We start from the raw sequence: 26,724 nt of genomic DNA on the forward strand, positions 1-26,724 counted from the left end.
GAAACCACGCGGAAGAGAAGGGTCTCCCCAGAAACATCAAAAGGCCAAAAGAAGTCGAGCAGGTTCCATATAATCCAAAATGGATGCCGATGGTGGTGGCGGGCCTGCAATGACCCGCGCTTGGGCCCTTCAGCCACTGGCCCCATCAGCTGCCAGTCCATTATTGATACGAATCTGGAGTGCGGAAACCACCGAAGTACGCTGACCCGCCGCTTCCGCCGTGGTTTGATGCCAAGTTACAGGCTCCAGGACCGTCATTATTGAGCTGCACGGCCCCAGCTGCTTCCACGATTGCAACTTACAAAATCCATATTGTCGATCGACCATGTTTCTGATGTTCGTTCAAGCCGGGGGAAACGAAACATCGACACTCGCTACGCGTTCCCAACCAACACTGCTCCGACCGTGAGATTTCAGCTGTTGACTACAGCAGTATCTGTGGTTGCCGCAGGACTGCTTAGCCAGGGATTCTAAGACGTGGTTTCCATCGACCAGGATGCGACTTCTCGAAATCCTCACTCTTAGAGCAGCATTCGCGAACCATTGTTTACCAAAATGAGTTGATGCTCTCAATCCCCCTCTCGTCACATCGTTTTCTCTGGCAAGATCGCCATGGGAGCAAAAGTATTCGACTCAGAGGGACGGGATCGAAAGTTTACCCTCCAGGAACTGCATATATCGTCTTTCCTGGGCTCAGATGGAAAGGAGCAATTGACAATCCAGCTCGAGGAATGCCCAGGCTCTGGTTCAAGTAGCCCTCAGGCAGTATTGGACAAAGCGACTGGTCGCTGGAGGCTCACGACAACTGAACCAACCAGTCTTCCCATAGATGCATCTCCAACCCAGCTTTCCCTTCGCCAGTCTGTCCACTCTTGGACTGACCTTCTCCCCAAGAATGAAGGCCTGGAATGGTTTATGACAGGAGTGGATTGGGGACTTACCGATTTTGGACCCTTGGACACCTGGCCATCCTCACTTTGTACCGCCGTTAACCTATTATTAGCGGAGCCTGGCCCGGCTGTCATTTACTGGGGTCCGTCGCTCTGTTCCTGTTTCAACCTGAGAGCGCACAGAGATGCCACAAGAATGATCCAAGCGCATCATAACATCCAAGGACGACCTTTCAAGGAAGTGTGGAAAGATGTCTGGTCAGACCTCGGATCCTTCTATCATGCAATGCGAGAGCTGAAGCACGGTGTGGATAAAATGGATCTGCAGATCTTCGCAGAGCAGCCCGACGGTCGCAAGGAAGAAACGTTCTGGAATGGGACACTGCTACCCATACGAGGGGAGAATGGCCACGTCGCAGGATTCTACAACAGGGCGACCGAAACAACCAATGAGAGGGTCAATGAGAGAAGGTCAAACACCCTCTATGCAATATCTTCTTCACCGGACCATGTCAGCGACTCGATATGGCAGCACGTATTCCAGGCCCTTGGACAAAACGAGCAAGATTTCCCCATGGCATTCGCTTATTCGGCAGAGGATAGCCCTTCATCCTGCATATTGACCTTACAAGAATCGCTCGGACTGCCTCCAGATGGCAATGCTCTTGTTCCACCGCGGGTCGACATCTATGGAGGATCTACAGGCTTCCCCTTCTACTATCGCAAAGTCAAGGCCACTCACAAGCCTCTCATTCTTCACAAGGCCAACGGATCTCTCCCCGACGCACTTCTCGACGGCTTTGTCTGGCGCGGATATGGTGAAAGGCCGGTCAGCATGGTTTTGATTCCAGTTTCCGTCAGCAGCAGGCTAATCGGTATCCTTGTCTTTGGGTGGAACCCGCGGAGGCGATACCGGCCTGAAGACGACGTGTTCGTTAACGCCCTCTGTCGGCAAGTATCAGCAACGATATCTTTTGCCATTGATCGCGAGGAAGCGTACCAGCGGGCCGAAAGAATGACATTGCAACTAGCAGATCGGGAAAGGCAGATCAGAGAAATTGCAGAACATGGTCCGGTTGGCATGATCCGGCTCACACCTGACGGTAAGCCGTCGGATTATCCTTTACCCCCGTTCTTTGCTGACCATAGATTGAGGTAATATCGTATGGGCGAACTCCCAGTTCTATGCCATTACCAGCCACTCGATTGATGACCAGTACGAGTACTCCTTCACCGAGGTCCTTCATCCTGATGACCGCGAGATGGGCATGGAGTTCTGGTATAACATGGTCGATCAGCACAAATCCAGTGAACAAGAATTTCGTCTGAACCGCACATGGATTCCTCCGCCGACTACAGGCAATCCCAAGCCGCAGCAAGAGTATTGCTGGATCTTGTCAAATGCCTTCCCCGTGATCGAGAATGGCATAATACAGAGCGTGGTCGCCTGCGTCACCGACATCAGCCGGACCAAGTGGGCAGAAGAGGTCCAGAGTCGTCTGGCAATTGAAGCCACCGAAGCTCGTAAACTCCAGGAAGCTTTCATTGACGTCGTTTCGCATGAGATGAGAAATCCTCTGTCAGCAATCACCCAACTCGCCGATGGAATTGCTGCATCCCTGGACGGCTACAGTCGACATGATGGTTCCATCGACGCTACTCTTGAAATCCTTGGAGAAAACGTCGAGAATGCGAAAACGATATTGCTCTGTGCCGCCCACCAGAAGAGAATAATTGACGACGTTCTTACCCTGTCGAAACTCGACTCCCAGCTTCTGTCCATCACGCCAGTTGTGGTCCAGCCGCAGGGTGTCGTGGAATCTGCCCTGACAATGTTTCGCGCCGAATTCGACAGAAACGCGATATCTGTCGAAAACATCGTCGACGAGATGTATACCCAATGTGGTGTGGACCGAGTCTCATTAGATCCATCTCGGCTCACGCAAATTTTCATCAATCTTCTCACCAACGCTATCAAGTTCACAAAGACTGAGCAAGTCCGGAAAATTACTATCCGACGATCAGCGTTTATCCATCACCCTCCACCACCTCTAGACGGCATCAAGTGGTTCCCAAGTGAGCAAGCCCGAAAGGACATAACATCATCGGACGACTGTGCGAGTGGTGACCCTGTCTATCTGCTCTTCTCAGTTTCGGACACTGGAAAGGGCATGGAACCAGAAGAAATGGCAAGGCTGTTTCACCGCTTTCAGCAAGGCACGGAGAAGACGCATATCAAATATGGCGGCTCAGGACTGGGACTTTTCGTCTCTCGCGAACTCACCGAGAACATGGGAGGCGAGATCGGAGTGGCCTCTACTCCTGGGAAAGGGAGCACATTTGCCTTCTACATCAAGACTCATAAAGCTCCTCCGGAACCCGCTCAGATCCTCCAAGGAGCTACCTCACCAGCTACTTCGCGACGCCCTTCCCTGTCGCGCCAGAGGACAATTTCAAGATCCCAGAAGCCCCAAACTACGTTGGGGACGGAGCCGGCCCCAATCCATGTTCTCCTCGTGGAGGACAATGTCATCAACGCGCAAGTCCTCACCAGGCAGCTGGAACGGATGGGTTGCACAATCTACACTGCCAACCATGGAGCCCAGGCGTTGGATCTTCTCCCGCAGCTGAAGGCGTGGCGAGGTCCAGACAGCCTACTGCCTGAATCCAGAGACCCATCTTCCGATTCTGGCCTCGACATCGACTGTATATTGATGGACGTGGAAATGCCGGTCCTGGACGGGCTGAGCTGCACGCGACGAATCCGCGAGCTCCAACAGCAAGGCCGACTGACCCGCCATATCCCCATCATCGCCATCACCGCGAATGCGCGGGTTGAGCAGATCGAAGCGGCGTTTGAAGCCGGCGTCGATGCTGTACTGCCCAAGCCGTTTCGGGCAATAGATGTGCTCTCCAAAATAGACGAGCTGATGAGCTTAGATGCTCTTCGACGACTTGGTATATCATGATTTACCCGATGAAGCTGGAATTGGAAAAAAGAACCATGATGACGAGCGTCGGGAGGCCCATAAACCTGTTATACATAGAAATGCTGTCAATGCCCCTTAACGCACCTAGACGTCTGGCCCAACCTGTAGATGTTTGACAGAGGAATGAATGCGCTGGCCACATGGTACGCTGCTGTATCTATTTCACAACTGATCCTCGTCTTCTGGATCTGGCATGCCCGCCTCAAATCTCCAGCCTGGTTGGTGACCGTGTGACGAAGCGGCATTATCTTCGGTCGACGGTGCAGGGTGCTCATCAACGTCGTCGTCGTAGGGATCCCCTTCATCGCCGTCTTCCGCGGCATCTCCGACATCTTCTTCATCTGCCGGGTCCTCTGCCTCTGCCTCGTCTTCGGAGAGACTGACGTCCTCGGCCTCACTCCCCAACTCGTCGGCGACCAGATTGCGGGGTTTGGCCATCTTTCTTCCCCGGCCATCTTGCTCGTCGTCGGCCTCGCTCTCGGACGATCCGCTTCCGTCGCTCTCGCCCTCGCTGCCGGGGTCGTAGTCCTCCTCTTCCTCGTCCTCTTCGTCTTCCAGTTGCTGCTGTGCCTTCTCCAACTCGGTCCGTGTATCTTCTTCTTCGTCGTCGAGCTGGCCAGAGCCACCAGCGGCATCTTCGCGAGCGGACAGCTTCCCATTCGCATTGGCGGCATTCGCCTTCTTCGTAGCGCGGCGCGACTCGGCGAGGCTGGCATCCTGCAGACCATGGCGCCTGACGTAGGCGTCTATTCCCGGGAAATCGGCTTGGTCGAGCATGGAGAACTCGACTTCTTGAATGGCGGCACTGTCGATGTTCTCAGACCCACTGTCACCGCCTGGCGGCGGCTGCCTGTAGGCGATGTTGAGGTTGAACGTGCGTTGCAGGACCGACGTGTACGAGATAGATTCGACGTGCTCAAAGGCGAAAAAGGCAAGGGGCTTCTTGAAGCCGAAGAAGATGCCCGTCTGTAGGAAGAACAGGTATCCGTCCTTGCTGCCGCGGAAGGCTTTGACATGATACGCCTTGTCGGCTTGTCGATGCGATTCCGGCTTCGCGCTGGCGAACTCCTCGGCGGTCGGGAAGGTGAGGCCGACCCCGCTGCTCTTGTTGAGAACAAAGTCCAGCGCGGCCTCGAGCACCTCGTCCGGGCTCGGCGCCAGCTTTGCCAGCTCAGGGCTGGAAATGTGGCAGGACTTCAGCGGCCCGTGGTTGACTGCCCATATGATCGGTTCGACACTCGACTCCGGCTTCGGGAGCAGGCAGAAGTTGTACTGTTTCGCCGCCTTCTCTGGCACGGGCAGGCGCAGCGCGTGGGCGAACTGGTCAAGAGGCACCTCCATGTCGACTTCGCTGGTCGCAGGGTTCCTGGTGAAGATGGCGAAGTGGGTGTCCTGGCTGTGTATGTCGGCGCCATACTGCGCGATTCCCAAATGCAGCTTCTTCCTCTGTGGCAAGGTGAATGAGACATCTCTTACTTCCAGAATCACCTGGCGTGGTTTGTTCTGTTTCCGGTTCTGGTTCTGGTTCTGGGGCGCCGAGTTGATCGGTCGCGACCCGGTCGCAAGTTTGCGCTTCTTGGGCGCTGGGAGTTCGTCATATACGTCCTGAGTCTTGTAGGGGCTATGGCTATACAGGTGGTACCGAGCAATGTCCTGGAAGAGCATTTCAAGTTGAGGATTGAACACTGTGTAGACCAGGCTTGGTTAGAGAAAAGGGCACCGGAGGCGGAGGCAGACTCAGACGAGCGAGAACGTGAGGATGCTGAGGCAGGCTGACTGCGGGGAGCAACTCACCGAGGGTATGATTGATTCTCTCTATCAACTGAGGCCTTTCCGCAAACGCTTGATCGATCACATCGAAGTCCGACATCCTGATGGTGCGTGTGCGTGTGCGTGTGCGTGTGCGCAGAAGAACAGAACACTTGACTGCGCGCGATGTTGACGGTCATGCTCCAGTTGCAGCAGGTTGGGGAAATGTCGAGCCAGGGGTCAGGGTTCAAAGGGGGCCAAGGCTGGTTCCTGTAGAATATGTATGATTGGTGTTATTATGATGCAGTCAATTTGCTAGGCGTCCGGTGCCTGCATCGCGCGCCTAAGGCTGAGGGATCGACTATAGACTCACACCCGCTACTTACTCAAACAAGCCCATTCATCAACGTTACGAGGTCATGTTTTGCACGACTGTTCTAGAATGTTTCATGTACTCTGATACATACTACAAGTCCACAGTAGCCAGTGTTAGACAACACCCAACACAAGCAGGTACGAGGACGATATCCAACCTAGACATAGTCCCCCTGATCAAACCGCTCCTTGGGCCAGAATTTCGCCTTGATAGCATTGCCGTTGAAGATGCGCCCTTCCAATGCATTGACCGCCCTTAAGGCGCTCAGCGGGCTTACGAAGTGCACAAACACCAGTGCCTCGCCCTCATCGGTGTCCGGTCGGTGGATGTACACTCTCTCCACGCTTCCGTATTTTTCACCACATTCCTCACCGATTTCTTGCATGATTCCTCCCTCGCCTTGGGCGAGCTCTTCATCCAGATCGAGGCCACTCAGCATGCCCTCTAGCCGAACAACCTCTGACATAGCTCCGAATTTGCCCTCTTCCTCTGCCTGAGGAGCCTTGGATTTGTTGCCTCCCAGGATTTTACCCGTTCCAGCAGGCGTGGCGTAGCCGCCACCGTCGGCATCGGATTTCTTTTTACGCTTGTCGACCTTTGCATACAAGGGATTGATGATCCCACTGCCTTGTGCACCCAGGCCTTGACCTTTGCTCCACCCGTATTTCGACATCAGACGCTCCGCAAACCCCGCCTGACCTGGACGATTTGACCGCGACGCACTAATGCCGCCGTCGGCCTCTTCCTCGGGTTGTGCAAGCTTCTCTTGCAGCTCAGCTTCAGAGGCCGGAATGTCGTCGGGTGCAGCTGGCAGGTTGTAGCGAACAGGGGCTCGCGAGATCTGGCCAGATGGAAGGTCGACTTCAGGCGGCGGAGGCGGAGGGTTAGGGACTGCTTGCGTCTGCATCAACCGCATCCGGCGCAAATATGCATCCTCTCCTGTTGCATCATTTGGCACTTCAGCAGGTGGCGGTGGCGGCGGCTGAGGGCTCTCATCATTCAAGTTTGTTGGCGGAGCAAAAGACATAGGTGGGGGTGCGAATTGTCCTGTGGATGGTCAGCTAGGTACATAACGAAAGTGCCTTCGTCTCTGTTCGTACTATTCATGGGCCGACCATAGTCATCACCTGCTGAATCGCTGGTACCCCTCCGTCTTGTCCGATGTTTGTAAAGAAAATCCTTCCATTCTCTGACTTCGCGAATCTTTTCTTCACTATTCTTGTATTCCTCGTAGTTGTTTGGACGACTCGGGTCATAAATATCGTCCCAATTCTGAGCAAACTCCACGGCTTCCTTGTTCTTCTTGCGCTTCTTCCGGCCTGCACGCGGTCGCTGGCTGGTGTAAAAACTATTTACATCGTCATCGTCCGACCCCATAGTTGTCCAGTCTGCCAGACTGGTCTTGGGCGCAGAAGTTCGAGGGATTGGGGTGTCTGTCGATGCATTTTCTGTCCCTATTGGGGCACTGGGAGTCGAGGAGGACAGAGCGGCGAATTTGCCGGCAATGGCTTTTGCCTTTGCCTTTTGGGCTGCTAGTTGCGGTCTTTTGGCGGGTTGAAATCTCAGGGAGGCTGCATATCACCGAAAGCGCATGGCACACGTGAGCAAATCTATTCAGCAAACCTGTAGGTCCTTACGACAATGTATGTACCAGCGAGGGCTTGCTGCTTCTTAACAGCTTCATCTTGTTCGGGCGAGCTTTCAGCTGGCTTGGTGTACGACACCGGCGCGCTCGAGATTGTGCCTGCAGTAGCACTGTTGGGGTTGAGCAGGTTCGCATAGAGAGACAATCCTCCTCGGGAGGGTGTGGGGGTATTGCCCGCCATGATGGTAACTGCTGGCGTCGTGTGTCTGCCACCTTCAAAGAGGGAGGCGACTACGATACTAATACCGAAAGTGTCATGGTGTTGGGGCTGAGACGAGGTGAATTCACGTCCAGCTCACCCTCCTTTTGGACAAGAGCGATGCCGCCCTAAGGTACAGCGGTAGAGGTACCTACTAGTCTTGGTGCTAGTGCACTAATATGTCTTACTAAATACTCCGTACTAAATTACGTAGCATCTTATCTGGTGGGATCTATCAACGCCCCCCCTTATAAGGCCTTGTTCATGTAACAGATGCATTTCAAGGTGTCTGGATATCCTCGATCAATGGACATACCGATATGAAAAAGTCCGTGGCCATTCGGTCTCGCCACTCTGTACAGCATCAACCTGGAACCCTACGACAAACCCATCCCCATGTACAATGAGTTAGATTACTATATATCGGCCTTGCAGACAGCAGACAGAGGCCTGTCTAAAGCCTATGTTCAGACTGTGAACAAGCAGCAATGAAGTTTGGTCGGGAATACCATCGCCACCTTGTCCCCCAATGGGCGTCAAGCTCTGTCAATTATGCTCAGCTCAAGCAAGATTACAAACTCGCAGTCATGCATTCACTGAGACTGAGTTCCGGCCTGGGCGCGGATTTCACGAGTTGTTTTCCCTGGTAAAGGCTTGGGACCCCTGCTGACAATCTACCAGGGCTCTCCTCCACCCTCGGTGACTCCATCGAGGCGCTCAACACATTTTACTATCAACAGCACGAATTTGTGATCCGCGAGTATGGGTTCTTATGCGAGTATTTCGGCATCGATACCTCGTCAAGCAGTCGTATACCTGTACTACACTCCGCCCCCTTGGCTGAACTCTTGGTGTTATCCCAGGCCTTGTCCCAACTTGAAAAGCACATTGCGAGATTACAGTTGTATTTAAGAGTCAACGAGCATGCAATCTCCAAGATCTACGCCAAGGTCCGTGCCATGGAAGTGGGAGATGAAGCAAGTGGTAATGCATTCCAGTCTCGATGGCTGCGGTCTTCTGAGTCGCGGGTGCGTGAGGCACAGTGTTTGAGGCTCTCACAAATCTTGACTTCTTTGGGTGCAAAGGTGACAAGCGCATGCCGTGCTGCATCCGCAAAGATACCATCAGAGTCACTACATCTCAGAACCGTTTTTCTCCGGCTGAAGCTTGACATTAAACTCTACAGCGAAGTACTGTTATTAATCGGAAATGATCAACATGAGAGACTGATCGACTTCTGTCGGCAGTACCTCGCCAACGGTACACTGCCTCCTTTTCAAGCCCAGGAGCTTTTCAGTGGTCTATTTCATACTGCCTTCGTTCACCATTCAGGGCATTGTTTGCGCTCTCTCATTTTCCTTGCAAATAAAGCGGAAAATGTATTCATGGAGTCCGCCTGCATCATCGACCTTGTCAAACTTCATTGTCGACCTTGTCGACCGTCCTTCGGTCCAAGGTCTACTACCTCCAACCAAATCGCTGATATTAAGTCATTACACACTAGAGAACACATTCTACTCGAGCTGTTTCAGCAGCTTGATCTAGGACATGAAGGTGGATTGCACTATCACGACAAATCGGGACGACTCTTGCTTCACTATGTTGCCGAATATGGATTAACATCAATCTGTGTGCTAGTCTTGAACAGTTCTAAAGATGATTCAGGAGACGTGGACTCAGCAGCAAAATGGATATTGTCGCCGGACTTTCAAAATGAGACTCCCCTACACTGTGCGGTCATCAGTAACCATCTTGATATTACCAGGCTTTTCTTGAGGTATCTGAAGCCGAATGGCTCAGCCGGCTTCAAAGAGCGAGCCGGGGGCATTTTCGTCGAGGTCATGATCATTGCGATTATGCTTGGGTTTGATGAAATAGTGGAACTTTTCATATCAGCTCAAGTCGGCATCAGCGAACAGAACAGCCGTGGAGAAACGGCACTCTACATGGCGGCTAAAATCGGAAGAGACGATTATGTTGGACTGCTCCTGCAAGATCCCTCGACTCGAAGTGCCATTGACAGGGCCCAGTATGCCTACGGATGGTCACCACTCTTCATTGCCTGCGTTGAGGGTCATTCAGTCATCGCCGAGCTCCTCCTTCATGCCGGAGCGGACTGCACGTTACTAGACATCCGAGGATGGTCGGTCAAAGACCATGCCGCCTTCAGAGGATACGTCGAGCTAGCCACACTGCTTCACCCATGGACCAGGACGACTTCGACCTGCAATCTTCCCGGCACCTATCGCAGACCTGGTGCAGTAGGTAACAATACCATTGCCAAAGACTACAGCTACGTGGTCGTGAACCTCGGTTCCCTACAGAAGAACCGACTTCTCGACCCGGTGAAGTTGATTCCTCCTGTCGAAGGCCCTGACTCACCTCCAGTTCCGGAGATTGGACTTTGGCTGGAATTGTCCATTCGCGGTGAAGACACTAGACGCCGAGTGCAATTGCCCCTGATTGATGAATTGGCGAACGAGCCCTTTGTATTGCCGTGCCATCTCTCCGAGAGATCTCAGCTGGTATTCAATCTATATCGCGAGACTGCCACGTTGCATTCCTTGGAGGAGGAATTGATCGGAAGCGGCACTGTCTTGATAGAAAACGGCCATCAGCTTGATCATAAACGTGAAAGCTTGGTAAGAGAGTTCGTGGCTTCCATCATGGCGAGAGACACGTTGGAGTGTATCGGCCTCGTCGCCTTCACAATGGTGATATCCAAGCCATACACCAAACTAGACAATCCTCTAGAAGGAGGCTATTGGTTTCGAGAAGACAACATCCAGATCACCGGACACAGAGGTAGTTCTTCACTCCATTGTGGCCTAGCTCAAGATATCCTGACCCTCTACAGGACTTGGTCAGAACTTGCAGGGAAACTATCTTCAGCTTGGAGAAAACACGGTCCAGGTAACGAACGCTCTTCTTCAGGCGGACAGAGTCTTCTTCTAATACCACCAAATCCAGTCTTTTCTATCAGCCATGAAGCAAGGGGCATCATGGGTCGAGGTACGATCCAATACGTCGAATGGTCGAATGAGTGAACCAACTGACCATCATAGTTTGGTAATGAGCTATGTATTCGCGCCGCCTATTTTCACCCCCTTAACGAATGATAGATTTGCAGGTGACGAGAGATCTCGTGCCGGTGGCATACCATGACTTATCACTGAGTGAATCTGGAACCGATGTGCCCATCCACGACCTGAGTTTGGAACAAGTAAGTTGGGTCGCCTATGCGTTATCCTTGCGGAGCAGCAGTCCTCCTGACTTTCCTTTGTAGTTTCTCTATGCAGGTAGAAGCCAGAGACCGCAGATCCAACTACCAGCCTTGCCTTCACACGCGACATCACCCACGAACGAGAACGAGAACAGCACGAATAAGACTACCGTCAAACGACGACGTGTGCTGTCTCTGGTACAGAAACAACAGGAAGGGCCGGAAGCCCAGGCGCTTCAAGATCGAATGAAACATACCTTTGACTTCACCGACAAGGGGTTCAAGCCCAACACGCGGGGGGATTTCATTCAAGAGGAGTTTCCAACTTTGGAAGGCTTGTTGAGAGAGTTGCCAGAGCATGTCAAGTTGGACATTGAAGTCAGTATGTATAAACTCTTCTGCTGCTCCTGCGACTCCAACTCCTTCTGCCGCTGCTCCTACAACTCCAACACCTTCTTCTGCTGCTGCTGCTGCTATTTTGCTGTAGGAGCTGAAGAGATGGCTGCAAAGACACTGACATGCTTCGGACCAGAATACCCGCGTGTGCATGAGACCTCTGACGCCGACATAGCCCCAGTGGCCATCGAGATCAACATCTTTGTCGACAAGGTGCTGGATGTGCTCCAGGAATTTGCCGGCCGGAGAGTCATGATCCTTTCGTCATTCAGTCCCGAGGTTTGTATTCTGCTGAAACTCAAACAACACAAATATCCCGTCATGTTCATCACGAATGCCGGAAAGCCACCGGACAAAGACAAGGAGGTCCGAACGGCCAGTGTCCAGGCGGCGGTCCATTTCGCCAATCTCTGGAGCTTGGCCGGTGTCTGTTTCGCCTCGGAACCCCTGATCCTGTGTCCACGGCTGATTGCCTACACTAAAAGCCGGGGCCTAGGCTGTGCCTCGTATGGACCGCTCAACAATGTCCCGGAAAATGCAAAGGTACGTCAAACTCAACTTCATATTCATACTCATGCCTATATGAATGGGGGCCACTACTGTGTTCTTGCAATATCGGCCATGCACTGCATGGGAATCATTCTTCGAATACACAGTACGCATGAATGGCGGGCTGAGGCTGACATTGCTCTGCCATTTTCCACTTTAGATCCAGGCAGACGCAGGGCTCGATTTGATTGTGGCTGATAGGGTGGGATTGATTTCGAGGACCTTGGAATGCTCTATCCTTCCCGCATGAGCGTTCCTTATCATAATAAAATACGACACGCCTTTCAACATCAGGGTCCTTGAGGATAGGATCCAGGATCCTTGCAATCGGGGTAGTAGGGCTTATGCTTGGGCTTGGGCGCGCTGGATCATAGACCTATACCTGGGAAATCTAACACACGACGTAGCGAGGGGAGCCCTGACTATATGCCTTAGATGGATGATAGAGACGAGGCTGGGGAATGCCCCTATGTTTGACAACACAGCCCATGGCCCCAACATCAGATCAGGCAATGCACCAATGCAAGGAATGATAAGAGACGCCCTCGTCCGCTCCCAAGAATTTCATGTGGATATTCGGACGATCGGCCTGCCCGAGTTCTCCCTTGCTCTTTGCGGACTCTACATCTCCGGCGGTCGCTGCGGCCAGAGTGATTTGACAGACATATTTGCACACAATCGGCCTGGAGGGATCCGCTTTCTCGAGCAGCGACCGCTTGCGATCAACCAGCATCACGAGGGCCGCAGGATACGAGGCAACCCGCATAGGACGGCGCGCAACGTTTCGTTCCGGTACAAGGATCCCCAGCCGGGATTTGTCGGGGTCATAGGCCAAGCCGGCAAAGATCTGGGTGATCTCCCCGGCCGACTTGTCGAACACGGCCTTATACTGTAGTTTGGCGGCGCTGTATTCAAAGACAAACCCATGGTTGGCTGCTGCTTGGCCGGAGAGGTTCAAGTTAAACGGTTTCAACAAGAAGCCCTGGTACTCGAGATTCAGCCCGACGCCGCCATTGAGTTCTTTCATCGCCTTGACTTCGGCCACCTGGTCGTCATTCCAAGCCTGAGTTTTCCAGAATGACTCGCAGGCCCATCTGTACCCGTCGACCTGCAGTTTCCGACCTGGAGAGAAAATGATGCCGCGAGGCGCGTACCGCAGCTCTCGGAGTAGGACCATCGTCCTCTCCTTCACCGGAGTGTCGGCGACTTCTCGCACCACAGGAGGCGGAAGTCCAATCATGCCCGCGAGGCAGAGATACGCATCGCCATCATTGGTGCACGCTCGCCCGTTGAGGAGGTGCAACGCCACGGCGACAGCGGTCACGCGGTCGCGCCAGTAGCTGTTCGAATGGGCAAGTCGAAGCCAGTTGAACTCCTGGACGATGATGGATGCGTCAATCCAGACCGTGTCGGTGACCATGTCGCTTTTCTCCCACTTCTTCTCCAGCTGCCGTGAAAGGGCGGAGATGTTCACGAAGTCATCAGCCGTGCGGACGTAGAGATTGTCAGACCCCAACGATCCTTCCTGCATGGTCCACACTCGTCGCGCCCAGCCTGAGGCCAGGAGTAGGAAGAGGATGATCTCGGGCTGATCGGGGGTGAAAGACTGAGTGTAGAGTTCGGAATCGAGTATCAAGACCTTGGCTGCTTCGGCATACGTTTGATTCATGCGTGAAATGGCGAGGGACTTGTGTGGCTTGGTTCGAGGTATGCATAGAGTATCGACCCAGATGGCCAATGGTTTCGACGAATGGAACTTGCTGAAGAAGGATTTCTTCCCGCGGCTCTCGATGCTGACGAGGTCCGATGCGAGTTTACTCAGTCTCAACAGCTGGCAAGCTGGCAACGAGTTCCCCTCCTGGTTTCCAAGTCCATCAGCCCAGACGTGCGAGAATGCAATATATCGTGTTTGATCCGACCGCAAAACCTCAATGCTCAAGGCGGCACCTGGCTGATCGGAGGTGGTGTTGATCACCACCACAGGGACTGCGCCGTCCTCCAATATCTGCTTCATCTGAGCACTCTGCTCTTCGCTCCATCCGATATGTCCACTACAGCCGCAGGACGATCCGTAAACATGCTGGGTATGATAAGGTTTGTCCTTGAAATCTCGAGCCACACACGCATCTACAGAACAGGAAGCATGCGTGTCCGGCAAAACAGCTTCCTTCCTGGCAATACTGGCCGCGAAGACCAAGGTCGGTAGACTCAGGGTTTCCGCTGCTCGATTGATGTCATTCACACACCATCCGGCCTTCAACAGCCATTCCTCAACCAGCTGATGCATACCCCAAGTAGTCTTGGCTGGTTGACTGAACCGCTTGATCGGAAACGCGGGAAACTGCTGAACCGTCACAGCTTCTAGAGTTGCGCCTAATATCAATATCGACAAGGCGGCCGGCGGCGGCAGTGGGCAGTCGCCATCCAACAGAGCTGGGACAAATGCGCGAACTTCTGCCACGCAAGCCTCAACGCGGTCGAGATGTCTCCTTGCACTAGGCTTGCTCTTCCCCCATGTGTTCAGATAGTGCGGCAGTGCCTTCCGAGTAGAGATAAAGGATCCGCGTGTACTAGAAGTCAGGAAGGCTTCTCGCTCAATAGAAGAACCAATAAATTCCTCCAAAAGACCAAAGAATAGCCATGTCTGCAAGAAGGATGCTATATCCGAGACCGAATGTTGAGAATAGTCACCAAAGAGTATGGCCTGCTTATCGAACCCTAGTTGAGCAGGGTAGTCTGAAAAGGAGAGCGGCTTGATGTTGATGTGTTCAGGTTTACACAAGTAGGGTACTTCTGGAAGTGCCAGAGCGCTGTCAGGTCGGAAGAGTCCAACAATGTGGTCCATGGCTGCCACTGACAGGCGCAGTTATGGCATGGGTGATCTCGAGGGTCGCATTGCACCCACCGTGGAAACCGAGTTGATATACGGAGTACTCGACCTGTGATTTCTGAGGGGGTTGGTGATGCTAAAGCTGCTGCTGACATGGTCTGAGATGTAACACTTACTTAGCTGGGAGTATCAAGGGGACGCCGGGGAGCGGGGGCCTTAGGCTATGCGCGGGCCGAATCCTCCATGGTCTCGACACAAGTGATCAGGATTCATCATGGTGTGTTTCAGCCTTACTTAGGCGCTGCACACAGTAGAGAAAGTGGTTTCAGAAGTGGCACGCCTTGGGTGGGTGAGAGTCGAGTCGTCCATAAAGGGAGACGAGTATCTGTACCCCGTACGGAGAATAGTGTGATCGGAATCTGTACGGATACGTGTCCGTCCACCAATCGCCGGGGCAGCAGATGGCGCAGGGGCGAGGTGTGAGGTGTGAGGTGCACGCGGGCTTGTGCGGGTGATGTCCAACAACGAAGCAGAAACCACGTCCGAGCTGTTAGCTGTAGATGGAGGTATGTACAGTATGAGAACGGCCTTGGAGGCGCATGCTCAGCCCGCTTTTGCCCACAGTGAGGATGGGCGAATCCCAGACTGCGGTATTACAATGGTCTGGAGATCGGATATCACAGTGACAGTGCCATGGAAGTCGAGTCCACACTGCCGTCACGTCATTCCTGTGTATCTCGGTATCTTGATCTTTCTGCTTCCTTTTGATCTTGCTACCGGTTCACTGGCATAGATTCAACTCGGCTTGGGAGCCTCAGTCTCTTTCATCTCTCGTCTCCCGTCTCCCGTCTCCCGTCTCCCAACTGCCGTCTAGCTCGCCCGAGGAGCTTTGCGATTATGGCCGCTTCCACCCTCTCGACCTCTTTCTCGGGGGCCTCATCTGCCACTGCCATAATCGTAGCTTCGAAGCCCAAGGCCCTGACCATTTCCTACCAACAATTGACCCAAGATGTCCTTGATTTTCAAACGAAACTGGCGCACCTCGGGGTCGGGAATGGCGACGCGGTCTCGATAGCATTGTCCAACAGCTACGAATTCATTGTTTCTTTCCTGGCAACCTCGTGGCAGCGAGGCATCGCCGCACCGTTGAATCCTGCCTACAAACAAGACGAATTCGAGTTTTATATTGAAGATCTGTCCTCAGCGGTGGTTCTTGTGCCACATGGATCCTACGACAAGGACGGCCCTGCGGTACGGGCAGCAAGGAAATACAATGCTGCCATTGCGGAATGTTATCTGGACGGGTCAAAATTGGTGCTGGATGTCAAAGAGCAAGGAAAGTTGGCCCAAAGGCAGACTCAGTCAGTGGCTCATGCTCAGCCTGAGGATGTGGCGTTGGTATTGCATACGAGCGGTACCACTGGGCGACCCAAAGCTGTTCCCTTGACCCATCGCAACCTCACGAGAACCATGCTCAATATCCAGAATACGTACGAGCTTACACCAAAAGACCGAACAATGCTAGTTATGCCTCTATTCCACGTCCACGGTCTGCTGGCTGGATTCCTCGCACCGTTGAAAGCTGGTGGTTCCGTCATAGTCCCTCCCTCATTCTCTGCAAGGTCTTTCTGGGACGACTTTGTGACCCATAAGGCGAACTGGTATACGGCTGTGCCTACGATCCATCAGATTCTCTTGAAGAACCCGTCACCAAATCCTAGGCCGGCAATCAGATTCATTAGGTCCTGTTCCTCGCCGTTGTCCCCGAAGACATTTGGCGAGCTCGAGAAAACATACGGCGCCCCTGTTCTAGAAGCTTACGCAATGACAGAAGCTGCGCACCAGATGACCTCCAACCCATTACCTCACAAAGGCAAGCGGAAACCGGGGAGCGTGGGCCTCGGTCAAGGAGTGGAGGTCAGAATTTTGGATGAGCAAGGTAATGAAGTGCCTCAAGGCAAAGAAGCCGAAATTTGCATTCGAGGCGAGAACGTGACAATGGGCTACCTCAATAATGAAAAGGCAAATAAGGAGGCCTTCACGACCGGAGGGTTCTTCCGGACGGGAGATCAAGGCAAGAAGGATACCGATGGCTATGTCTACATTACCGGGAGAATAAAAGAGCTCATCAACCGAGGTGGTGAAAAGATCAGCCCGATCGAGCTGGACCATGTCATCGCTGGACACCCAGCTGTGTCAGAGGCGGTGAGCTTCGCAATTCCTTCTGAACTATACGGGCAAGAAGTTGGAGTTGCAGTTGTTCCCAAACCCGGGAAAAGTGTGACAGAGAAAGATATCACCGAGTTTGTCGTCAGCAAAACGGCAAAGTTCAAGAAACCTAGCAGGGTGAGTTTGACCGCGTACCTGTTCCTCCCGACGACTTGCTAACCTGAGATTGCAGGTTTGGCTTTTGAAAGAGATACCCAAGACAGCCACGGGAAAGATACAGCGAAGAAGGGTGGCCGAGTCACTGTTGGCCAAGGATGGACCTAGGCCGAAGCTTTAGATGCAGCGCCGCGTTGGATAGACATGAAACATTGACCTATCTAGGCAGAAGATGTACAGAGTACTTATAATCCAGCATTGGAAAAGGGGGATGTGAATAGGAGGCCGACGAGGCTGCTGGCGACTTCAAATAGATTTACGCGGATAGGTGTTTGTGCGCATCTTTCCAACTCAAAGACTAGATGGAAGAGAAGGGGTTTCCCGTCCGCTGCGAACTTCATACTGCACCTAATGTAGAAAGTCTCAGCCTTCGCAGAGCCCGAGGGGCCGTGTCGGGCCGTACTGATGCAAGTCCCGCGGCGATATCGCTGACCCCGCCATAGCCACTAATACGTGAGTAAGCCTCTATGTATACCCATAATCTCCCCTGGCACTACGGCTTCTCAGACGACTCTCGCAGCTCCAATTCCCCCGTCCCTCTGTCCTCCATGTCCCTCCCACTTCGTAGCTGCACGGCTCGAACTTCTTTTTTAAACACCAGTCATCGGCCGATTAGTTGTTCGCCTCTCATTCGACAGCATCGTCCGTTCGCGGTTGCACCAGTCAGCCTATTCGCCAGAATGTCCTCCAGCACACCCACTGCTGAGTGGCTTGTCCACATCCCCGATTTCCCCGGTGTTCTGGACAAGCGTCTTGCAGCCCGACCTCAGCATCTGTCCGCGCTGAAACCGAAAATCGAGGAGGGCGTCGTGGTGTTTGGAGGAGCGATATTGTCTAAACAACCAGGCCCGGGCGAAACTCCAGACATGACGGGGAGTTTCATACTCATCAAGGCAGAAAACGAGGAGAAGGTGCGAGAAGCGTTGGAAAATGACCCCTACACAAAAGGCGGAGCTTGGGATGTGAAGAATGCAAAGATATACCCTTTCAAGTGTGCAGTCAGGACTGCTCTGTGAGAGTCAGAGGTGGGAGCATGCTGCCGTGAGGGAGCGAGACAATCCGGAATCGACGAGGCTGCGAACTTACAAAGCTATGAGAGTCTGGAAGCTAGGCTTGCTCACTGTTAGGGCAAGCTCTCATAACTCTACAGAAGCTGCTACCCATGACAAAACACTGTTATACAGCCTTGATTCGAAGCCAGGTCCGCCATCCCCTGAGGTTGGGTGCATCCAATCTTTAGATTGACTTGGACTTGGACTTGTTACGACGAGCCGTGTGTATATGTGTGTTTGTAGATACAACGGGCTGTTTGGATTTGCATCGTGTTGTTGGCTCATGTTCGGTTGGATTCGTCCCTCAGACTGCAAGAGAGAATGAGACCAGTTCAAAATGTGCCCCTGGCTGCAAGCATCTGCAAATCTCCTCCGGCAAAGGTGTCACTGCGAATGAGACATATGGTCTGAATAGATGGAGGCACAACTGGAATTTGGTGCCGTGCCCTTCACCCTTCACCGGGCGCTCATCGTGCCATTCCTGCAGGTTGCCGGTCATTGAATCCAGCCATCCCATCACACCCACCTACTAATTGCTACCTGCTGCCTGCTACCTACTACCTACCACTCCCAGCTATTCCTCTGACTCTCCGCAAGACCTGGCCACCGAAAGCTATCTCTGACCTTGCAACCCTGCTACGCAGTTGATCCTGTGCTGTCCCTACTACCAGCATCTCAGTTCCACACTTCTCTTTCCTCTCTGTTGTCTGGCAGCGGACAATCAGCAGCACTTGTTGTGAATTCTACTACCAGTTACTCTCCAAGATGAAGCTTCTCACTTTCATGCTCTCTCTCATCGTCCTCACAGTCTCCGCCCTCGCCCAACAGCAAGCCAGCGATGCTCCAATCACCGAGGACAACCCCAAGATGGCCACCTTCCAAGCCGTTTTGCAAGAAGGCAAACCCATTCAGGGCCATATCACGGGTGTCTCCAACGGCAACGGCACAGGCGTCAACTTCAATATCAACTTGTACGACTTCCCGGATGCTGCCATGGGCCCCTTCAGTGAGTGCAAGACCCATCATATACCGACCACTGTGGTCTTCCTTCCCACAGTCTTATTCCTCGTTTTGCCGTACCCAAATCTGACCGTCTACAGAGTATCATATCCATGAACTTCCCGTTCCTCAAGATGGAAACTGCACCGGCACCGGCGGCCATCTCTCCCCTTACGGACGAAATGACACTCCCGCATGCGACGCCAGTCAACCGGGTACCTGCCAGCCGGGCGACTTGAGCGGGAAACATGGCGCAATTTCTGACACCGCACGCGAGAAAAGCTTCCAAGTCACGTACCTTGACCTCTACCTTTCTACCAATCCGCGGTCTGCGTCGTTCTTCGGAAACAGAAGCGTCGTGGTGCACGCCGCGAACGGCACGAGACTGAACTGTGGCAATTTCACCCAGCAGCTGGCTCAGAATGCAACCGGCACAGGGGGCACGTCGACAACGACTACGACTGGCGGCACGACCACACCGACAGGGGCAGGGCAGGCGTTGGCAGCCGCTTCAGAGATCGGGCTTGTGTTTGCAGCTGCGATGCTGGCGTACGCAGTCGGATCGATGTAAGATTGCATTGCCCAGAATAACGGTCCCCGTTCCAGCATCAGGGCAGGAAGCAGGAGATATTCGCGTAGCTGCTACGATAAGCGGAAGGAATGGATTTTAATGAACGACACTACTCACACAGGTGAGAGAATCAGTCACGGATGCTGAATCGAATCAAGGGCAGCAGATAGCTGAGGTAGCATGTAATGGAATGGAACGCTGCAACTGGCAAGAAGCCGTACTCTACATGTACTTTACATGGATCTGCCAGGCCATGTCCCATTGTATCAGAGTGGTCGTTCTGAGAGACGGTCTCTCCCTCTCGGTCATGTCATCGTAGCATAGCATTTCGGCAGGCTGGTGCGTATATCAAACACGCATGCACACAACATACTTCTGTTCTTTTTTCTTTTACCACCAACATCAACTCAGTCTCTGGAGGAAGCCCATCTGAATCAACCTCTCGACATCACCCTGCCTGACATAGAACTGGCTGTTCTTGGTCAAATTGATGGCACCGTACTCGGTCTGGATCTCGCCCGCATCCTTCAGCACGCGGACATCGATGAACAAGTCGCGCGGCGGCTCGAGCGGGCCGGTGAGATCGACATCGGTCCATTGGCCCTTGTACTGAGCGAGCAGGTCGACGTAGCGACGAAAATACGATTCCTCCTCGGGACTCAGCGAGTCATGTGTCGACCCAGAGGACTGCTGCTGCTGTTGCTGGGGTTGTTGGTCTTGTTGATTTTGTGCCTGCGCCTGTGCCTGTGCTGGGTGCGCGTTGTGCAACTCGTCCAACAGATCCCGGCCTTCCCACGCCATGGCTTCCAACCTCTCGGCCCGCACGCGGTGGTAGGCCAGCAGACAGCGCTTGTTGCGGCGCATGCTCAGATGGTCGACGAGCAGCGCGCACGCCGTGGCCGGGTGGTCGGCCGGGTTGAAGGTGCTTTGGCTGCTGCCGGTTTCTTCGTCGACCGTGTTGAAGGGCTCGAGGATGCGCGTCACGTCGCGGTCGAGATCGCGCACTTCGCGCACGATCGCCCGCACCAGTTCCGTCTGGTAGGCCGGGAGCGCCGGGAGCGTCTGCGTGCGTTTGGCATGCTGGACCTATGTGCCACAGGAGGAGTCAGTCATGGGTTGCTTGCGTACACATTGCGTCGTGCTGTTCGGCTGTTCGCGGCCGCGGCCATGGCCATGGGGCTGTCCTGCACCGCACCGGGGACAAGAAGAAAGGGTAGCAGCTGCTGTGTTCACAGTGACACTTACGAGCCTGTTGCCAAGGTCTCCATGCATCGAGATCGAGGATCACTGGTACATAGAATGTCTGCGTCTGCCGCCGAGTGAGGAGGGACGAGGAGGGAGGAGCAAGACGTTCGGTAGATTCGTAACAAGTAACAGCGTGAGTAACAGGTAACAGCGTGCGGATCCCTACTCAAGCTCTGCCTTAATGCGCCTGTTCAAGAAAGTGCTTGCAACCGGGCGCATGTAAGGCAAAGACGAGTTGCGAGTTGGAGGTTTGCGCGTTGGAGAGTTGCGGGGACGTGGAGTTGGTCTTGGTCCAGCCAGGAATGTGCGGATCTCACGCGTACAGTATTTACTGCTGTACGGAGTACTGTACTACGTAGTCGGCGCGCCAATACTAATATGATGCCGCAACCGGCCGTGCCGTTCGCTGACTTTGGAAGCTCGTGCTTCCATTCTGTACCTCTAGCAGGTATCTAGCTATGTACTGTACTCCGCACCTTACGTACCTAGGTACCTAGGATCTCCTGTACCGTCCGTACGCAGATTTAGCCTTTCTTTCAAATCCAACCTTTCCTCGTTTTCAGTTTCAAGGCTCTCATTCCCCTGCTCTGCTCTAAGTTCTCTTATGGGATCAAGAGCCAAGAGCACAAATACGTATCATATCAAGCAGCCTCCCATGGGATATGTCCAGCTAACCATGGCTACCTGGTTGTTTCTGGGCCGACCCCCCTGGATTCTCAGCCTCGCCACCAGCTTCAACTGCAGCGCGAAAACTCGTTGCTGATAACCTGTTGCATCGATCACGATTTCCTCCAACAATCACCAAGACCCCCAGGCATACTCTTCGCTCTGCAGCGTCCTTCCATGCCAAAGCCTTGCTTCTCCATGAAAGTCATTGAGGCTGGTCCTGGTCCTGGTCATCAGGCAACGGATGGTCTCGGTCTCGGTGTCTTGGGGGGGATGGGCTCTACTGCAGCCCTGTACCGTACTGGAGAATCCTAGATCGCCCTGCAGGTCTCTGGGAGCTCATGGCATGCCATGCTTCAGAAGCCATGCATGGGGCTTGCGATTTGGTATGTGTGCACCCTTTTGTGGCTGCTTCCACCTCCATTCACGCCTTCACCGTTGCCCAACTAACTGCAACTGCGCAGCAAATGAAGCCTCTAAAGTTAAGGTGGCTAAGGCCCCAGACTGTATCCATATCTGCAGCGTGTGTCTAGTTACCCTGTGGTAGGCAGTGTACAATGGTATGCAGTACCAGTACCACGCTCCAGACCCTTAGGCAGGAAACACCTCAGGTCTTGCTCTTTCTCCTATACTTACAGTTGAATTAACCATTGCAACCTCTACGACAACTGGACGGCAAGCTAAATGCTAATTTCTAACCGCATCCTACGGCTTCGTCCATCACGTACATGTCACCTTAGTACTCACTGTGATTCTGATTCTCGTGTCAGGTTTCCTTTCATACCTCTCACACTCCCAGCATACAGCTTCGCCCAAATATACATACACATACGGTGATACTGGCCGAGCACTTTTCGAAACTGGGTCTCCACCGCTGCCATTACCAGAACCACCACCATCAACGAACACGACTTACGATTCCTACTATGCTGCGCTCCTCATTTTCACTTACCATTTCATCATATAAATCACTTGCCATGCTCAAGCTCACGTTCATCTAGGATCGCCACCGTAGAAGCACGCGAAGATGACCTTCCGAAACTTTCAAGACACATGTCTGATGATTTTGCGTCCACCGTTTACCACACTCGCGAGACATCCACTCAGCCAGCCGGGGTTAGTAGTAGGCTCCATTGGATTTGAAATCTTGGTCAACAACAGGCCCTCCCTCAGCGGCACATCATCCACTGCGATGACAGTAAACCATTTGCTGTAAGTGGCCTCGCAGTCTTAGTCCTCCGTGTGAGACCCCGACCCCCTAAACGACTCTGGTTTCATCTCCATCTTCTCGCCGAAGAAGCTGTAGACCGTAGTTGAGTTATGGTGCGAAGAAACTGTAGGCCGTAGTTGAGTTATGGTCGGTACCGGGCTGAAGGGCTGAAGGGCCAAGTTTCCTTCTAGGCACGGGAGGGGAGAGAGGAGAGGGATGAGAGCCTAGACCATCCTTGGCCACGGACACTCCAGGAAGTGCCAATGGAGGTGGAAGTGGGAAATCAAATCGAAGTACATACGGAGTACTGTAGGGCGCGAACAGAGCGGTACCGACGTTGACGTTCACTTAGAGGGGAGTAAGCACTGCTGTAGTGGGAATTGTAAAATGAAGCAGGAGCAGGGGGTTGGGACGAGGCCCTACTCCCACTACTACGTTAGACGTTAGGTGCCCAGTGTGAGATGTCAAAGCAAGACGGGGAAAGGAAAGAATGGGGAACCCTGTTAGGTGCCTGTCCTGTCGGTGGAGAGATGGCTTACTTGCCTGGTAAAGTGGATTGTGGATAATTAGTTGTCCAGGATGCGAGACGGGGCTGGGCTGGGGCTGCAGGGATAGGATACCACATGCCACACAGAGCATCCATTACTCCATACTGGTTGTTGCCACACAGTGCATACCTAGTACTTACATACTCCAGACTGGTTGTTACCCTAAGTCAGGTATGTAAGGTAGGTAACTAACTATAGTATTTGTCAAGGAACACACTCCTCCTCCTCCTCCTCCTCCTCCTCTTCCTCTTCCTCCTCTCCTCCTCTTCCTAGTAGTCGACTGTCAAGGTCAAGTAAGCTCTCGTGTCAGTGGTGGTGGTGGAGGTGTTGTATGTGACATGGGACACTCAACACAACTGGACCGACTCGGGACTTAGGCTCATGAGTTACATGTTGATTGATACTGGCCTGGCCACCGTATTGTAGTGAGTGTCCAACCAACGCCCGCCACGGAGATGAGTCGCCAATCAATTCAGTTACCTATGTACCTTCCTGCCTACCTACCAACTGTAACTTATGCTTGCATACCCACAGGGCCGGGGCCACTCACTCACTCACTTCTTTTCCCAGCATATGCACGCATAGCAGGGCAGGGCAGGGCAGGGAAGGCCAAGGGGCCGATTGGATTAATGCACATACATACGTACGAATATATGCTTTAGAAACCCTGACTTGTCTAGCTACCTTAGGTACATGTATCCGTACACATCGCAGACGCAGGGTTAGGGGTTGTTTGTATGTACCTGTATCCGTACATAAAACGGTCCCTCGACAGAGCTTCCACTCGAGACCATGCACGCGTGGGCCTTAGTAAGGCTTGAAGGGACAAGAATAAGGACCACCTCTTGGTAGAAGCCTAAGCTCACAAGCACACACTATAACGGCGAAGCAAGGGGGAACGGGAACTGGAACTGGCAACCTCTAGAAAAGGTGGATTGTGGAACAGAAAAGCAGAAGCAGAGATGACACCTTGGCGAGGGTCACATGCTATGCTACTCACTAAGGTACATATGGTATTGTGGTCGTCTCTCTCTCTATCTCTTTCTCTCTCTCTCTCTCTCTCTCTGTGTGTGTGTGTGTGTGTGTGTGTGTGTGTGTGTGTGTGTGTGTGTGTGGCGTGGCTCAACATCATAGAGTAAACATCCTGCCGTGCCGATTTGCACATTCCAAAGAGGCTGTCGAGACAGCTGGCTTCTCAAACGCAGCAAAGACTCGCCTCGCCGACTTACAGCACTGCAGCCACCTCTCGGAGATTAACGGGCATGTGTCTGAAGGAGCCCAGAATCTGTATACAGCACCAGCACGTTCGCAGTGCGAGTAACCTGACTGATACAACCATCGGTCCTGGAGATTGCCAGGTGAGAGGAGCGTTGGGGGGCCTTGCTTGCTTGCATTGCAGGCTATAGTACCTAGTACATAACCATGTTCCATCCTGTTCAAGTAACTGGCTTGAAGAAGAATTGATCTGCAGCGAGCACTCGCCGCGGCAGACGCGATGGGAGGATTCCACCTCCACCTCTGGTGCGGTTTGGAATTCACGATTCGAGGCTTGCAGGTCAGAGGACGGAATAGTATGCTCATACTGGCTGGGGCACATAAGATACGCGCATTCATCCATTAGATATCCGAGCCTGGACAGATTGGATGGAGGAGGGAGGGTTGAGGTACGAGTATCCAGTATCCGCAATGTAGCCCTGGCAGACCGGATGTAACACTGGCACTGGCATTGGCACTGCACGCCAGGAGCTCGATATCGGAGGTGAGCGGGTCCGGTTGAGGCGGTCGGAGGTTAAAAGAGCCTGTCAAACCAGAGGGTCAGAGTACCTACATCTGTATGCACGATTTGTAGAGTATTTGTGGAAAGCACCGGCCGTGGATTGGTCGACCAAGAGAAGCTGAGACCCTAGAGCATCGCATCTGCCTGCAGCTAACACCCTGGGGTACAGTGCTTGGGCAGACGGTGAAAAGTGAAAGGGTCAGTCGAAGTCGTCGGTGGATCTGGAAGCGGTTCCGTAGAGGCTGAGGCAATGGAATGGAATGCGATGCGATGCGGGAGCGGGCCGGCTACGGTCAACAAAACGACACGGGCCCGTTGAGACCATGCTGGAAGACTCCCTGCCAGTACGAGTACTGCTCAATCCTAAAAGCATCATGGAAGGAAAGGCATAACTCACGACCAGAAGTAAACCGTACTGCAATAATCGGACATATCAGTCCTTTGGGTTTGGGTCGGACCGTGATGCAGCTGGGCACCACCAGGGCAGAATCATGCTCTCTATACTCGTACTGTCGACGCAGTTGGCTTGCCGCTGAGCGTATCGGAAAATATGGAATGCGGCAGCCAGTTCCATGGCGATCATGTGCTTAGCCGCCATCATATGAGGGTTCGTTGTACAGAAACCCCCTGCTAGCCAATCAGACTGGACCCGGACCCGGACCCGGCAGAATCACCGGTCGGTCAGGATCAAGACCCAGGCCAGATGCCAGATGCCAGATTCACTGCTCGCGGCTCCAGCGTGAGGTAGTAGGTGGTAGTAAAGACCAGACTTGGACTGACTGACAGCCGGGGTAAGTAAAAACTGAAAACGGATTCCTAACTGTGTCAGGAATGTGACTGGTGGCCCGAGCTTCCACAAAGACGTCGGGAGGAAACCGTTCGTCCCTGGAGGAACAGGAACACTCACCGGGCGGAATCCAGTCCAGGGGTCACGCGTCCTGGGTCCTGGCAATACATCACCCAGCAGAATACTCTCCTTCTCACCGATTTCCTTTGAACTCAATCCATCGTCTTGGACATGGATGTTGATAGCATGGTCCAACTGTATGGAGCGTCCCGGGCGAGAGGGAGAGGGAGAGGATCGCAGGTGTCCCTCCATCCATCCCAGGGCCGCCAGCAGAGCAGGGCCAGCACGGCAGATTACTCCCTCGGATCCTTCTCCTTCGTGCTCTGTCATTCAATGGCTTGGATGATACTGTGTCTAGTGCTAGCCATTCTCTCCAAGAGCCATTTGCTTTCATCGGCCTGAAAACAAAAGAGGTGCGGCCAGAGAAATCCGGACATTGACCATGTTTCCGGATGCGGCAACTCCAACTTGATGCGTCCATCATTGCAGCGAACGCAACAAGGCCGAGACTCTTGCTGCTGATTGATATGTTCTCTTGTTCTGGTCTTTCACTTCATGTTCTTCTTGCATCAACAAA

General features: G+C 53.2%; 9 protein-coding genes across 9 annotated transcripts; 5 read left to right on the forward strand and 4 right to left on the reverse strand.

Moving 5' to 3' along the window:
* Positions 1 to 1,086: 1,086 nt before the first annotated feature.
* Positions 1,087 to 3,859, forward strand: A1O3_09977 (uncharacterized protein; the record flags this gene model as incomplete). The annotated part of the gene is made up of 2 exons (XM_007740068.1): positions 1,087 to 1,993; positions 2,046 to 3,859. The coding sequence occupies 2 exons, from the start codon at positions 1,087 to 1,089 to the stop codon at positions 3,857 to 3,859; spliced, it is 2,721 nt and encodes a 906-aa protein (XP_007738258.1).
* A 183-nt stretch (positions 3,860 to 4,042) lies between these two features.
* Positions 4,043 to 5,545, reverse strand: A1O3_09978 (uncharacterized protein; the record flags this gene model as incomplete). The annotated part of the gene is made up of 1 exon (XM_007740069.1): positions 4,043 to 5,545. The coding sequence occupies one exon, from the start codon at positions 5,543 to 5,545 to the stop codon at positions 4,043 to 4,045; it is 1,503 nt and encodes a 500-aa protein (XP_007738259.1).
* Positions 5,546 to 6,162: 617 nt separating this feature from the next.
* A1O3_09979 (uncharacterized protein) lies at positions 6,163 to 7,831 on the reverse strand (the record flags this gene model as incomplete). The annotated part of the gene is made up of 3 exons (XM_007740070.1): positions 6,163 to 7,052; positions 7,106 to 7,576; positions 7,657 to 7,831. 3 exons carry the CDS (start codon positions 7,829 to 7,831, stop codon positions 6,163 to 6,165), a joined length of 1,536 nt encoding a protein of 511 aa, XP_007738260.1.
* A 506-nt stretch (positions 7,832 to 8,337) lies between these two features.
* A1O3_09980 (uncharacterized protein) lies at positions 8,338 to 12,205 on the forward strand (the record flags this gene model as incomplete). Its single annotated transcript, XM_007740071.1, has 8 exons — positions 8,338 to 8,482; positions 8,531 to 10,654; positions 10,707 to 10,762; positions 10,820 to 10,883; positions 10,972 to 11,072; positions 11,136 to 11,454; positions 11,605 to 12,011; positions 12,188 to 12,205. The coding sequence occupies 8 exons, from the start codon at positions 8,338 to 8,340 to the stop codon at positions 12,203 to 12,205; spliced, it is 3,234 nt and encodes a 1,077-aa protein (XP_007738261.1).
* A 317-nt stretch (positions 12,206 to 12,522) lies between these two features.
* On the reverse strand, positions 12,523 to 14,862 carry A1O3_09981 (uncharacterized protein; the record flags this gene model as incomplete). Its single annotated transcript, XM_007740072.1, has 1 exon — positions 12,523 to 14,862. One exon carries the CDS (start codon positions 14,860 to 14,862, stop codon positions 12,523 to 12,525), a length of 2,340 nt encoding a protein of 779 aa, XP_007738262.1.
* Positions 14,863 to 15,744: 882 nt separating this feature from the next.
* On the forward strand, positions 15,745 to 17,353 carry A1O3_09982 (uncharacterized protein; the record flags this gene model as incomplete). The annotated part of the gene is made up of 2 exons (XM_007740073.1): positions 15,745 to 17,193; positions 17,249 to 17,353. The coding sequence occupies 2 exons, from the start codon at positions 15,745 to 15,747 to the stop codon at positions 17,351 to 17,353; spliced, it is 1,554 nt and encodes a 517-aa protein (XP_007738263.1).
* Positions 17,354 to 17,912: 559 nt separating this feature from the next.
* A1O3_09983 (uncharacterized protein) lies at positions 17,913 to 18,248 on the forward strand (the record flags this gene model as incomplete). Its single annotated transcript, XM_007740074.1, has 1 exon — positions 17,913 to 18,248. The coding sequence occupies one exon, from the start codon at positions 17,913 to 17,915 to the stop codon at positions 18,246 to 18,248; it is 336 nt and encodes a 111-aa protein (XP_007738264.1).
* Positions 18,249 to 19,049: 801 nt separating this feature from the next.
* Positions 19,050 to 19,854, forward strand: A1O3_09984 (uncharacterized protein; the record flags this gene model as incomplete). The annotated part of the gene is made up of 2 exons (XM_007740075.1): positions 19,050 to 19,290; positions 19,385 to 19,854. 2 exons carry the CDS (start codon positions 19,050 to 19,052, stop codon positions 19,852 to 19,854), a joined length of 711 nt encoding a protein of 236 aa, XP_007738265.1.
* A 402-nt stretch (positions 19,855 to 20,256) lies between these two features.
* A1O3_09985 (GINS complex subunit 1) lies at positions 20,257 to 21,023 on the reverse strand (the record flags this gene model as incomplete). The annotated part of the gene is made up of 2 exons (XM_007740076.1): positions 20,257 to 20,940; positions 20,985 to 21,023. 2 exons carry the CDS (start codon positions 21,021 to 21,023, stop codon positions 20,257 to 20,259), a joined length of 723 nt encoding a protein of 240 aa, XP_007738266.1.
* Positions 21,024 to 26,724: the final 5,701 nt, after the last annotated feature.

This window comes from Capronia epimyces, assembly GCF_000585565.1.
Source record: "Capronia epimyces CBS 606.96 chromosome Unknown aczIQ-supercont1.10, whole genome shotgun sequence".
NCBI lineage: Eukaryota > Fungi > Ascomycota > Eurotiomycetes > Chaetothyriales > Herpotrichiellaceae > Capronia > Capronia epimyces.